Source organism: Xyrauchen texanus, chromosome 8 (genome assembly GCF_025860055.1).
Source record: "Xyrauchen texanus isolate HMW12.3.18 chromosome 8, RBS_HiC_50CHRs, whole genome shotgun sequence".
Taxonomy (NCBI): domain Eukaryota; kingdom Metazoa; phylum Chordata; class Actinopteri; order Cypriniformes; family Catostomidae; genus Xyrauchen; species Xyrauchen texanus.
This window is the reverse complement of record NC_068283.1, coordinates 9,936,271-9,950,669: the sequence shown is the minus strand read 5'-3', so window position 1 is coordinate 9,950,669 and position 14,399 is coordinate 9,936,271. Positions and strand designations below refer to the sequence as shown.

General features: G+C 37.9%; 1 protein-coding gene across 1 annotated transcript; it reads right to left on the bottom strand.

Annotated features, from left to right (window-relative positions):
* Positions 1-510: 510 nt before the first annotated feature.
* On the bottom strand, positions 511-10,088 carry LOC127647751 (dnaJ homolog subfamily B member 1-like). The gene is made up of 3 exons (XM_052132198.1): positions 9,535-10,088; positions 5,028-5,593; positions 511-3,984 (listed from the first exon to the last, which is right to left on the bottom strand). The coding sequence occupies exons 1-3, from the start codon at positions 9,743-9,745 to the stop codon at positions 3,754-3,756; spliced, it is 1,008 nt and encodes a 335-aa protein (XP_051988158.1). The 5' UTR covers positions 9,746-10,088; the 3' UTR covers positions 511-3,753.
* Positions 10,089-14,399: the final 4,311 nt, after the last annotated feature.

The following is a 14,399-nucleotide window of genomic DNA, read 5'->3' as shown; positions in this document are numbered from 1 at the left end:
ATATGTCGTTTCATAAGTGAATACCCCACAAATAACACTAAAATATTTTAACAAAATTACCGTTTGTCAGTGGCGTTACTACAAGCAGGTGTGCAGCTGCACTGGGGCCAGGGGTGAAAATGGGCCATTAACACAGGGGAGGGTGACACCAGAAGGTGCAAACAACCAAGAGGGTGAAGGGGACAAGAGTAATTTAAAAAGTGTGTGTGTAATTCTCTCATTATTTACTCACCCTCATGATATCTCAAACTCGTGACTTCTGCAGAACACAAGCGAAGATTTTTTTGAAGGATGTATGAGGTGTTTTTGTCCATACAATGCAAGTTCAAGCTCCAAAAAGGACATAAAGGCATCATGAACCAGTAGTTTAATCTGAAGCAATACGATCAGTTTGGTTGAGAAACAGACCAAAATTGAAACCTTATTCTAAGTTTTAAACTTGAGAGCCGTGATTGTTTACAGATAATTCAATTAATAGAAGATTAAAGTAACTCAAGTACGGAGCGGATAAAACTTCAGGCTAAAAGTTGCAATACTAATAACTTGATTCATGTTTAACAATAATTAAGACATACAGATAAATACTTATTACAAGACAGCAATTGAAAAGCCTTTAATTGCAGCACCTAAAAACAATTACGTGAGGGAGTAAAGAGTTGTCAAGCATGTCATACAAATTCACTAAAAAAAGAACAGATGTACAAAGTGCTTTTATTTGAAAAACATTTTCTTTTTAAGTAATTGGCACCTGAAATTTAACCCAAAACCCTTTTCAGTAAATTTCAATCTCCTCGTAATTTTTTCTGCATACCCAGGTCACGTTTGGCACAAGTACTGTAATTTCTTATAAAGTCATGTTGAAGATCAGGCAGTTCTAGAATGCATTATCCAAAATGATCTATTAAACAGCCACCATTTCAACGCTATACATTATGCTCTTCTTAACATCATTTATGAGCAGAATAACATATGGAAATATTCACACACTAATAATCATGATTTCATTTTAAGCGATAACATTTACAAGCAACAGGTTTAAGTTGTGTTTTGATATTTTCTAGTGTTAATCTAAAGAAATGAACTGTACAATCCCACAAACCAGCACTCAATATCAATTGAATATTTGCATATTAGCCATTAGAAATGAAAGGGGCCATGATATGAGGAATTTTCCGTGATCTTTTCAGATATCAGAGGTTATTTTAATATAAAAACATAATGTAAGTTTCAGAACTCAAAACTTTCTGCTTCCTGCAAAACGAGCATTTGTTGAAACCAAGCTGCCGAAACGACTCTTTCTCTACTTCCTCCACATTGTGATGTCACACTGTGGTAGACATTTGCATCTGACTCCCTTCAACAACACATCTACTTTACCTTATCACTTCTGTAGCCCCGCCCAGTAGCGGTGAGCAGTGAGATGGCAAGGAGAGATAAGATCAGTCAAGAGCAGACAGCCAATCAGAACAGTGGGTGTTTACTGTCTAGTCTTAAAGGAGAAGCAGCACCAAAACAGAGTGTGACAAAGGGTCAGAATAGAGGTGGAAAATGATCATGTTTTACAAATATATGACTGTTTTTTTGTACAAAAAACTTCACTTTACAAGTGAACCATAAAGAACATACAAAAAAAAAAAAAAAAAGGCATGTCATGTCCCCTTTAAAGCTACATGTCCTTAGTAACTTGGTGACTTCTGTAACAAACAAGTACTTTTAATGCCTGGGGTTAAAGTCAACATGAAATGCCTTTCGCAAACCATTTTAATTGCATTATCTGACACTTCTGAGTGAATATTTGAAAATTGTATTTAATGCTTAGGGAACTGACTGGACAATTTAAGGAAGTGTTACTGAACGCATGTTAGAGTGATTGGAGGGGGAGGAGTTGAAAAATAAATGCGATTGTAACATCAGCAAAAAATTTGTCTTTTCACATGCAGAGCAATTTATTACATTTTGATGAAAGATTACAAAAGTAAAATAATAATAATACTTTTAATAATGTGCACTGATGGATATTGCACAATGAGGCCAGGAATATGAATTAATAAAGTAAAGAAGGTCAAAAATGATTTAATGTTGACTTGAAGTGCTCAAGTTCACACTGATGATATACAGATCTCTGTCACTCCTAGCAGGGAATAAGCATGCTTTCTCTGCATCATAACAAAGAGAGCTCTGGAAGCACTGTTATAAAAATACTCAAGGGCCATCGTGAAGTCCCAGGAGGACCAAGCACAGATAATGGTAATCATGCCCATCCCTAATCTAAACCAGCTCTATAGCTGCATCTTAGTTACATGTAGCCTCATCAATGGGCGTTCACACACTCACAACCGCACACACACACGCACACATCTCAAGAATGTATACAACCTATATGTTAAGAGGAGATGATTCCTTGAAAGCAGGGTTGTGTGCCATTCAGAATTGAATTGAGAATTGCTTTTAATTTCAAATTACATTTCTGATTTTCTATTGAATTTCAATCCATTTAGGAACCAGGATGCAGAATTCTAATTCAAACTTTACAAAATAGAATTAAGATGGGATCAAATTAATGTACATGTAATTCAGTAAATTTAGTTTTTAAGCAATTTTAATACAGTCACCTGTTTTTGTCAGTTTTGCTGTCGTGTTGGACTAATGGAGCTTCTCTGTCCATTACACATATTTTCAAACTTTTTGATGGCAAAGACCACAAATATAATGATCCCCTGGTGAGGGACCCCCTTCTTAAATCTTAAAGGCAACTATTATTTAATGTATAAAGACCAATGTATTCTGTGTGTATACGTGTGACATTATAAAGACAACATGCTGTTTGTGATATTAAATAAGTGGCTTATTATAAGTTTAACAATAATAATATATTGTCATTGTACAAAAGCCATTAGAAATAATAAATATTATCTGGAAATTATTTACATTTTATTTGGTAACTGTGTGTCTATTTTATGTTAGACATATAAACCATGAATATAAACATTTTCTTATTTAAATTTCACAAAATTATATGAAGATGTTTTCATTTCTTACTGTTGAAGGAGGTCACTCAATAGGATAAAATAATCATGATTAATCTCATGATTTCTGACCAGGCTTTGGAAAGAGAGCAATAACATCAAATTCAGTCATTTTTAAACACTTTTTCTCTCTCTGAAAACCCCTAGTCTATTGTGTTGAAATTCCTTGAATTAAAATTCAGTAGGATTTCCTCTTCTTGTCATTCTGATTAAGTTTCCCATTCAACATCCTGTGAGATGTGGCAAATCCAATTCAAATTCCAACACAGGAATTGAAAATTAGATGATTCCTAAGTTCTGAAATTTGCCCAAACCTGCTTGAAAGAAAAGAGATGGTAAAATGGTAAAATTGTGATGGAGTCTAAAATTTGAATAAATTTAATAAAAGAAAACAAACATATATTCGGGGGAAGGGAACCCGAAGCCGTAAAACAGGGAAATGCAAACATGAGCATTGACTCTGAGGTACTGCAAAACTGTGTCTGAGTCAATATATGTCTTCTGAAATGATTCACAGTGATTTGGAAAAGTGCACTGCATTAATAACTAATGGGGATATAAATGAATATACTGGAGCTCTATTATGCTTCTCAGAGCTTGACATATTGGTATATTTCTCACTGGTGCTTTCAGGTTCAATAACTAGTGAATTCAACGGGCCCAATCACACAATCTGTCTGGACTCTAATCGCATTGGCTGTATTCTCTCCTCTAAAGATTGCAGCGTTCAAGGCGGCAGGATCTGAACCAAAACTTCACGAGCACTCGGTGCTAACTTGTCTGGAAATTTCACTATGAACTCTAGCACCATGTCTCCTCTCTTCTCAGGACATCTGGACAGTGGGAGTCCCTCTCCGACAATCCTCTTCTTCATGCCAGGTTTGATGACGTCACGTGATGTCACGGTGACAGATCTACCATCCAGGGTGGGAGCACTGATGGTGCAGCCACATAGAGCCTGCCAAGCAATGGTAAATGAGCATGAAAGAAAGAAAGAAAGAGGGAGACAAAAGAAGAGAGCAATTATTAACCTAATATTTGCAAATCTATGTACAGCAGCCCCACCTCACAATTAGAGCTGTTTTAATGAGTATTAATTATTATTCGTGCAATTTGCAGGATAATTAAAATGACAAGATTAATGGTTGCCAGGTATCTACAAGAAGTGAACTCTTGAATCATTGTAACTCATGACTCATTTGTTTAGACATGTGCCGGTATTCTGTAATACGGTATACCGTGATTATGTCACGTGAGAGGCTGTCTGAACTCGGTCCTCTCATGAATGTGCATTGGAGAGTGAACGGAAGTAAACAATTATAGTGAAAAAGTATTTAAATATTGATCCGTTTCTCACCCAATGCGATCGTATTGCTTTGGAAGACATTGATTTAACCACTGGAGTCTTATGGATTACTTTTACTATGGGGGCACTTCCACTCACGGCTTGGGAGAGACTGGTGTCTCTGCAGAACAAATATGTGTGTTTCCAATCAGTGGGTGTATTTAAACTGCCGTCTGATGGGGGAACACCCATATTTGTTTCACAGGGACCTATACTTCGTGAGGGAAAGTGATAGGTTTCTTTGCTGGTGGTTTGGAGCTCCCACCCATTTTTGGAGCTCGGCCAGCAGCTCCATCCTTCTCCAGGACGTGTTATTGTGTTTCTCATACACAACGGACTGAACAAGATGCTTGTTAAGTACAGTGTATGTCCGTGGATCACAAAATAAGATGTTAGGCAGAATGAGTCAATCAACATTCACCTTCATTGCATCTTCTTTCCATGCAATGAAAGTGAATGACAACGGAAGCTGTCAGTCCTTAAAGTTTTTCCTAACATCTCCCTTTGTGTTTCACGGTAAAAAGAAAGTCATACAGGCTTGAAACAACTCTGAAGACAGAATTTTCATTTTTGGGTGAACTATCACTTTAACAGAAGTTGACTGGTGTATGATACTGTAACTTAAGTAACTTTATCTTGCAGCATTAGACACTCACGTCTCTGAGGGATATCTTTGCAGCGTAGATGATGTCAGAGCCATCTCTCCGAAAAACTAGGTGCGTCTTGTCCTTTACCACAAACACTATGTCAGCAGGGATGTTGGTGGGCGTCTCGTCTCCCTCTTTGGGAAAGGTAATCTTAGTCCCCTCCTTCCAGCCACGTTTTATATTCACAGTGAGGATCTTGTCCTCTGTGCGCACAGTGCAGCCGTCTGGGTTCAACCTCTTCCGCGAGATCTTCATCTTTTTTGTGCAACCTGAGAACACTTCTTCAAGGCTCACCTTCAGCTCATGCACCACGGGGGGGTCTTTCTTCTTTTCCCGGCCCCCTTGTGCACCCGCTACCCGGGACTTGAAGGATCTGGGGAAGCCACCCATTCCACCCATCCCAAATGCCGCAAATGGGTCATCAATGTCCATATCATCACCTGCACCCCCAGCAGATGTGAAAAACTGATCAAACGGGCTACGTCCACCAAAGAACTCCGCGAACATGGCGTGAGGATCGCCATGAAAAGTGTAGCTAGGGCCATTGGTGCTGCCGCTAGCGTGTCCTTTAAGCCCTGCGGATAAAAGAAAAGTCACGATTATGGCAAACAGCGAGTCAGCATGCTGGTAATTATAAGAATCTGCATATGTATAGCAGCAATAATACAGAAAGCACCAGCTCACAAGAATGACCCGGTCACATGGCACAGTTTGCATTGTTAATCTGGAGATCAGAGGGGGTTTCTTAGTTTTCAAGTCCCTCGTCGACATGCTAGGCGCTCCTGTGTTTGCAGCATTCAGAGAAAACTGAAGTGGTCACTAAAGGTCACCAAGCTTGAGTCACAGAGAAATAGCTAAAACTTTTGACAGGCTCACAGGATTGTGCACTTTGTTAAAGTACAGTAATTCATCTGCTCAATAAATCAATACATGCCACATTCACTGAACCCAAAAAAGCAGAATATTATGAAAGCAAATTTTGGCAGGACAAGTGCAAGGGAGCCAAGTAAAAAAGCAACAATTTACAATAAGGTTGTAATGTTAACGTAAGTAAACTACATTAATTATCATGTACTAACAACAATGTCTGTCTGTCTTCGAATCTCTGTATGTCTGTCTAACTATTTTATTTTTTTTTTAAATTGTATGCATTTGGCAGATGCTTTTATCCAAAGTGACTTACAGTGCACTTTTTACAGGGACAATCCCCCCAGAGCAACCTGGAGTTAAGTGCCTTGCTCAAAAACACAATGGTGGTGGCGGCTGTGGGGATCGAACCAGTGACCTTCTGATTACTGGTTATGTGCTTTAGCCCACTACACCACCACCACTCCAACTATCTATCTATATCTACAGTATTTATATCTATCTCTGTCTGTCAATCTTTCTTTCTGTATGTATCTATCTACAGTATCTATCTGTCTGTATACCTATATGTTTCTATCTATCTATCATCTATCTATCCATCCATCTGTCTGTCTATCTGCCTGTCTGTCTACCTATCTCTATACATCTGTCTGTCAATCTATCTATCTATCTGTATCTCTGTATCTGTCTATCTTTATATCTATCTGTCTGTCTGTATCTGTCTGTCTGTCTATCTATCTGTATCTATCAATCTATCTCTGTCTGTCCATCTGTCCATATCTATCTATATGTCCACCCATCTGTATGTCTGTCCATCTATGTATCTTTCTACACATATCTATCTATCTATTCTACAGCACCTTTCTGTATGTATGCAATCTATCTGTCTGTCTATACATCTCTGTCTATATATAACTGTCTGTACATCTTTTTGCATGTCTTTACAACCCCCCCCCAAAAATACCTCTGTATTTTTATTTTATTGGATAAAGGGTCAGTTCACCCAAAAATGTTAATCCTCTCATGATTTACTTACCTTTAAGCCATCCCAGATGTGTATGACCTTCCTTTTTTAGCAGAACTGAAGTGAAGATTTTTATAAACAGATTTCAACTCAGTTCGATCAATTAATGTCTTCTGAGGTAAATCGATAGGTAAAAAGTTTTTAACTTTAAATCGTTGCTACCGTCCAGTGCTATATTTCTGCTTGAAACGAAGTGACTCTCACATGACGTTCGTTCCTCAGTCATATACAAAGCGAGTGCTTCTGACTTGTCACGTGAACGCGTTATTGCGCTTACGTCACTGATGCATCGACTGCTTGCAGGAAGCAATTTTGAAAAGTTAATTAAGTATTAATTATCTATTTATTTTGTACACAAATCAGTTTGTAACAGAAACTGGAGTTGTGTGGATTCCTCTTATTCTGCCTTATGCCTAAAAACAGTTGAAGTAAGAAGTTTACATACACTTGGGTTGAAGTCATTAAAACAAATTTTTGTACCACTCCACAGATTTCATATTAGCAAACTATAGTTTTGACAAGTCGTTTAGGACTACACTGTGCATGACACAAGTTATTTTTCCAACAATTGTTTACAGACAGATTGATCCTAAATGACATAAAACATGGAATGTTTTCTACAATTAAATGTCAGGACAGTGTTTCCCACAGGATTTTGTGAGACTATGGGGGGGTGGACCTCCGACCCTCTAGGGGGGTCCGGGTGCATGCTCCCCCGTAAGGAAATTTTGTTAAAAACATTTTTTAATACTTCCATCTGGTGCACTTTGAGAGCAAAATTAAGAGGCTAGTGTTGTGCTCTAGTAAACAGTTTTGTGCTCTTAAAGCTGCAGTAGGTAACTTTGAAATAAATTGAATTGTGAGAAACAGCGGCCACAATTCTTCCTCATATACATGATGCTCTTCACCCCCTGCCAGGGTTACATGCCAGCTGTTCACAAACAGAGCCAAGGCCTGCCTTTCATTGAGTCTGTGGTGCAAACTAATTTCTCACAAGGCCTCATTTAACTTAAGACACCATATATATATAGAAAACGCTTTTTTCAATGAATAAATACCTACTGTAGCTTTAACAATTTCATGCTCTAACCATTCTGAAAAGCAGGGTACAAACTAGTGATGTCAGTTTCAGCTTTTAATCTTATAACGGATAATCAGACAGCTAACGAATGCTAGCTAGTGAAGCCTTAAGCAGTGTAATGTTTTGCCAATTAACCTAGTAATGCTAACTTTAATTTATGTTAATCATCATGATTGTAACTTTTTTTTGTATTCTTTTGCTTCTTTTGTAACCTGCCCAACCTGTATAGCTATTATATTACATTATATTCTATAGTCAAATATTTCTGCCTTAAATTCTTCCCTTTCACACATTATTTTAAGGCTCTCTGATTAACTCACAAGCCCATATTTCTCATGAAAGAAGACTTTGAGATTCTATTTCTTGGACGTTATCATCTCCACAGAAATAGAGCAGGGCATCTCCTCTTGTTATTAACACTGCGTGAATAAACCCACAATGCCCACGGATATTTGACATTACATGGCTGTTAAGTGAAACTGGAGTGCTTTGCATTCATAAACTTTATATTTTGTTTGGCGCAAGTCTCTGTAGATGGCGTGCACATCAGAGCGCTTGAGAAGAGAGCTGCTCTTGTGACGAATGCGATGCGGTTCCCTGAGATGCTCGGAGTTCAACTGAATGAGACACAAGTGCTTTTCCTGTACGCATGAGACATCGTGCAGGGAAAGACTAGGCTGAATCCAGCTTCTTAATCAACTGCTTTTTATTTAGTAAAAGGGACTCGGTGCTTTGAAACCACACAACTCCATCACTAGCGAGTGAAATGTTAATATTTACTTGTTGCCAGTGGATAATAACTGAAATGTTTTGGTCGCACAACGCAAACTTGATTTGCATATGCGAGTGATTTACTCGTAATGTATAGGGCTGGTTAACGTTACTTACCACAAAAATGTGTCATCCTCCTCAACCTAATAATATTATCTGTGAGCGTGTTAGTTTACAGCAGCAGGGGAACTTCTGTATGTAAACTTCTGACTTCAACTGTATGCCTTTTGGACCGTTAAACAGCCAGCAGACAGATGGCACCCATTTAAATGCATTGTATGGACAAAAAGAGCTGAAATGTGCTTGTAAAAATCTTCACTTCGGTTCTGCTGAAAAAGGAAAGTCATACACATCTGGGATGGCTTAAATCATGAGAGGATTTTCATTTTTGGGTGAACTAACCCTTTAACTGTGTATCTATTTTATGTTGGATATCTAATCCATGAAAAACATTTTTCAAGTTTATTCGAATTTCACAACATGTTGTCAATAGGATAAAATTATCACGATAAATCTCATGACATGAACAGTAATCAAATCAAATTCAGCCCTTTTTTAACACGTTGTCTTTTCTCAGAAATGTTCTGTGGACACCCTGACACCCACTTGCGACCTAAGTTTGAAAACATATACTATATTCTATGAAGTACCGTTTAAATAACAGCACATGCATATGGTAACCATTCAGTACTATGGCAATACCATCAGTGTTCAACAGTAAATGTCTGTGTCTGTGTCTCTGTCATGGCAGGACAATCAGAGATGGCCCTTACCGTCCTCTCCGTATCTGTCATAGATTTCTTTCTTCTTTGCATCGCTCAGGACATCATAAGCTTCGGCGATCTCTTTGAATTTATCTTCAGCTCCGGCTGATTTGTTTTTGTCGGGATGAAATCTCAGCGCTTGTTTTCTATAGGCTTTTTTGATCTCGTCATCAGACGCGCCTTTCTCGATGCCCAGAATCCTGTAATAATCTTTACCCATCACAACACTCTGCTAAAACCTCGCTAGCCTTAAACTATCTGCTTCCATATGTGGATACTGTCCAAACACTGAAATATCTAACAACTATAAGTGATCCACCGGCTCTATATCAAATGGGGCGCTGAAGTTCATCAAACTGTCTGTAAGTTGAATTCTCAATATCCTCATTTAACGCACACAGTCGCTGCCGCATCACCGTAATGCGTCATCTTTGTCCTGTGGCAGTCTTAACTATTTTAAACGTTGTGAAATTTCATTTTTAGATATTGTTCCAGGCTGACAGACAGTTTTGGAATTGTCAACATCACTGACGGCCCGTAGAAAGTGCGAGAAAACCATTTGTTCGGTAACTCTCGGAACGAATGCTGCAGCTCTGAATGAGGGAGCACATCGCCACCTGTAGACTGGAGTGTGAAATTCAACCAGTGTTTTGACGCGACAGGACGCGGTTTTCTGGAGATAGACTTGTTCCAAATAACATACAAATAGAAAGATATTTACATAATGAATTAGCTTTATAGCTCACCTGGCTGACTGTATGAGTCTGCTATTTTAATTTTAACAACGTTTCTTGACTGAAATGTGTCGTCAAAACCTTTAATCTTAATGTCTCATGGCAGATCCAAACAGACACACTACTAGACACTACAAAAGATCAGTAGTGCAGTTAGTGTCTTTTATAAAACATGAATCATATTAGATGATCTTAGTAGCACAAACCATAAATTAATACCCTATATTACTCAGTGCACAAGATCTGCTATGCCAATAATTTGGTTTGTGAACCAACATTCTATTTGTGAATCTCTTTCCATTTGAATGTTTATATGCAACAATTCTATCTCCATACGGTTTAGTCCTCATTCACACTAGCGCCATCTTTGATTTTGAATGGGAATGACAACAAAGCTGTGAGGTATATAGACTTATAGATTCTTCAATGACACGAACGAAATAAAGATGTATAAAGCTCCTAGATCACATCAGATTTTCCACATCTCATGTTGTCTGGAGTTCTTTGTATACTGAATGTTCTTGGACAGATATTCATGAGGGAACATTTGGTGAATTCTCTTCTAGGTTAGCCTACAAATTGACATCACATCTGAACAGTTCTGTAGCCTACTACTACTTAAGGGGCTTTTCCACTGCACAGCACAACTCGACTCTGGTGGTTTTTGGGGGTTTTCCACTGTGGATAGTAGGCTACCTGGTACCTGATACTTTTTTAGTACCACCTCGGTCGAGGTTCCAAGCGAGCAGAGCTGATACTAAATGTGACGTCAAAACCCTGCAGATCACTGATTGGTCAGGGAGAATCGTGACTGAATTTCCGACATGCGACATCAACCCGCTAGTTCTAAAGTTAGCAACAGAGATAGCAATATCATTTGTTCACGCGACTTTCGAATTGTGAAAAAAAGAAATGGCTGTGCGCACAATGAGCTAGCAGCTAACAGCTAGCGGTTGTGTCGTGTTTAAGATGATGTCACGGCAATAGAGGCGGCGCAACTATGACGATCGGCCTATAATCCCACCCATTGCCATTATGGCACTTTTCCACTGCACGTTATGGTTTGACTCACCTCAACTCTACTCTCTTTACGTTTCTGAGCTTGTATTTCCACTGCAATTTAGTGCCATCTCAGCGTGGGTGGGATTATAGGCTGATCGTCATAGTTGCGCCACCTCTACTGCCGTGACATCAACTTAAACACAACACAAACATTACTGACCATAAACAATAACACAACCACTAGCTGTTAGCTACTAGCTCATTGTGCTGCATAAAGCAGTTGTTGCATGGTGATTTTACACATGTATAGCCTGGTTGTTTTAGAAGCAAGCTTTCCAGTAGCTGGTCAACTAAATAAAGTGAAGCTTTCAAGCAGAGTATAGAGTTAACGTAACAATGGATCAAGGGGTGACCTGATCGACATGTACATAGCAACCAACCAGTACCTTAGGTAAAGCGAGCAACCACAATTTGATTTTATATGACATTTATGCATAAATCTTACAAATATGATGCCACAATAATAGGCTGGCATGGAAAAAATAATGATTCAGATCATCGCACAGCAGTTCCATGAATTATTGTTGAGAAAAATGTTCAAACTGTAAAACATTTGTACAAAATATATATACAAAAAAAAATATATATATATATTTATATATATATATAAATGTGCTTAGACTATTTAGTCAGAATTTCTGTCCATTTACAGTAGCTGACTAAGGCTATATACTATCAATTATATAATTTAATACCAAAAACTGCTATATATATATATATATATATATATATATATATATATATATATATATATACGTATATACACACACACACACTGTATATTTAATTTCTGCATATAAATGATTTTAACAATATGCCCTGAGGGCTGATGAAAAGCAGTTACAGTAGAGATAGTATAATATACCAAGATACTTCATTGTAAATATGGAGTTTTAAATATTTTAATTTATACAAGACAAAATGTTCATCTGTAAACAAAAATGTTCCACACCAAAACTTCTGGAACACCCTATTAGTAATATTCTCCATGAATAACATGACAAAATTCATACAAACGCTGTAATTTAGTTTAATTTTATTAGAGAAGAAAACTTCATTTTCAGATACTAAAAGCCAGATCAACTTCCATATGGTGTGATAGATTGCATAGACAACTTAACTGTCATCTGCAGTTTTCTCACTTGTTTAAGCCTATAAAACAGCACAGTGATTTAAACTTTATTAAATTAAACCAATTAAATTCCTCTCAATCTAGTTTTACAGTGGGTAAATATGACTCTGCCAGCAACATGCACATTCCTCAAAGCTTGTGAACAGCTGTTGGAAAACGAACTGCTCCTGTAAATAAACTGGATCACTTAAGTCACTTTGCCTTTTACTATGTTTGTCTGATCAACTTAAGTCTGACAGACACAAATGTGTGACAGCAACTTGGCCAGATCTAATGTGAAAACCCCTCGGGACCCCAGAAGTGGCTATGTGTTGAGGCCAATTGCTGATGAGGCCATGAACAAATTTTATGAGTACCAACGCACAAATAGATGTCCTGCATTCTGACAGAGGTATGATTAACTTGCCAGATATACAAGCTGAACACTTAACCTTGCCTTTCTCTCAAAAGAGATAGATATTACGCCAATATTTAAGCCACTGTTATTGCTATAAAATGGAAGCAGCTATTTTTTTGGGCAAAATCAGACGTGTGAGGCTCCCTCAATGTTTTCACACTGTATTCAAAATTGCTTAAATAGGCACCCCATGGGAAATAAAGATATCAAATGAGATCTCTTTAATATCTCAGTTGTTTCACCTAGAAAACAATGATATTAAATGGAGAGCAAATTGAGTCTTGATTATCCTGAACTCATTTTTAAACCACTGCTTCCAAGACCAAATGTTCTGAGCTATGCTATCCATTTTACCATTGAATCCCTATACCCTTCCCATATGTCAATAATTGTCTCAATTATGTCCATTTTAATTTATCTAACATAATCACACTGGAAATCAACATTGCTTCTGAACTTTGTAGGAAAGCAACGTTGCTTTTAAACGTTCCGGTACCCTAAAATCAAAGTCAGTCGATTTAATGCAAGCAACCTCAGAGACACAGGATCTAGTCCCATGAAAACCAGGAGGTAATGGACTTCAATGGTGAACGCAATTTGGAGGTTGCATTTTTGCTCTAAGATTAAATTGTTTCTCCATTGACAGTTAGTTTTAGGGTTTGGGATAGAGTGTATGGTTAATAAAATATGCATCCCTGTTGACTGTATTGCATCATTTCCAACTCACAACTCGCTTTTGGTGCCACTCTGTGGACATTTCACTTGAACACTGGAGATCACATCAATAGTATAATCCTGCAGTTTCAGGACTGCAGTCCTAAGACCACATTTTTTGTGTGACAGCGCCACCTAGCGAATTGGATGACCAAGGACTGCATTTCTAGCAATTGGACACTAATACAAGATGGACAACAATCAGAGTATGAGTACTGTCATAATGTGAATACAGTTATTAATTTGTAATATGATCTAATATAATACACAAAAGTAGAATATAAAAATAATTTAATATGATAAAAACTATATAATATATATATAATACAATATAAAATAAAATAATAGAATATATGATATAATATCGTATAATTCACTAGGTGGCGCTGTCAGTCCGAAAACTAGGGTCCTAGAAATGCGGTCCTGAAACTGCAGCCTCTGCTACTGTAGGATCATGCTACTTGTTCACATGTGTCCATACGTTCAACACCACCTCCCTCTTTGGCCACTGGGGGGCAGTGATTTAACTTTCAGCAAACACAGACCGTTTTCAGCTGAAGAACTTTCTACCTACTGTTGCCGAATTCACAGTGTGATCAATCTGATTTATCCTAGACAAAATAGCTTCTTTGCTATTACGAAATTGCAACCTAACCGAGAAGTCAACTTTGCTATATAAAAGACCAACATCTGAGCAATAACATGGTACAACAACATGGTAAACATGGCAGCTGCATGGACAAACACTGTCCTAAACCTAATTCAGCAGAGTCATGGGAGCTGTGTCAGCCCGGCCTACTGGATTGGTTTGAGTCCCACAAGGTCACGGGGCAGG

Bases quoted from the DNA above. Each gene is read 5' to 3' on its own strand.
- LOC127647751 (XM_052132198.1), bottom strand. From the start codon at position 9,745: ATGGGTAAAGATTATTACAGGATTCTGGGCATCGAGAAAGGCGCGTCT. The intron at 5,594-9,534 runs GTAAGGGCCATC...TTTTATCCGCAG, and splicing joins TGACAGATACGGAGAGGACG to GGCTTAAAGGACACGCTAGC. The intron at 3,985-5,027 runs GTGAGTGTCTAA...ATTGCTTGGCAG, and splicing joins CAAAGATATCCCTCAGAGAC to GCTCTATGTGGCTGCACCAT.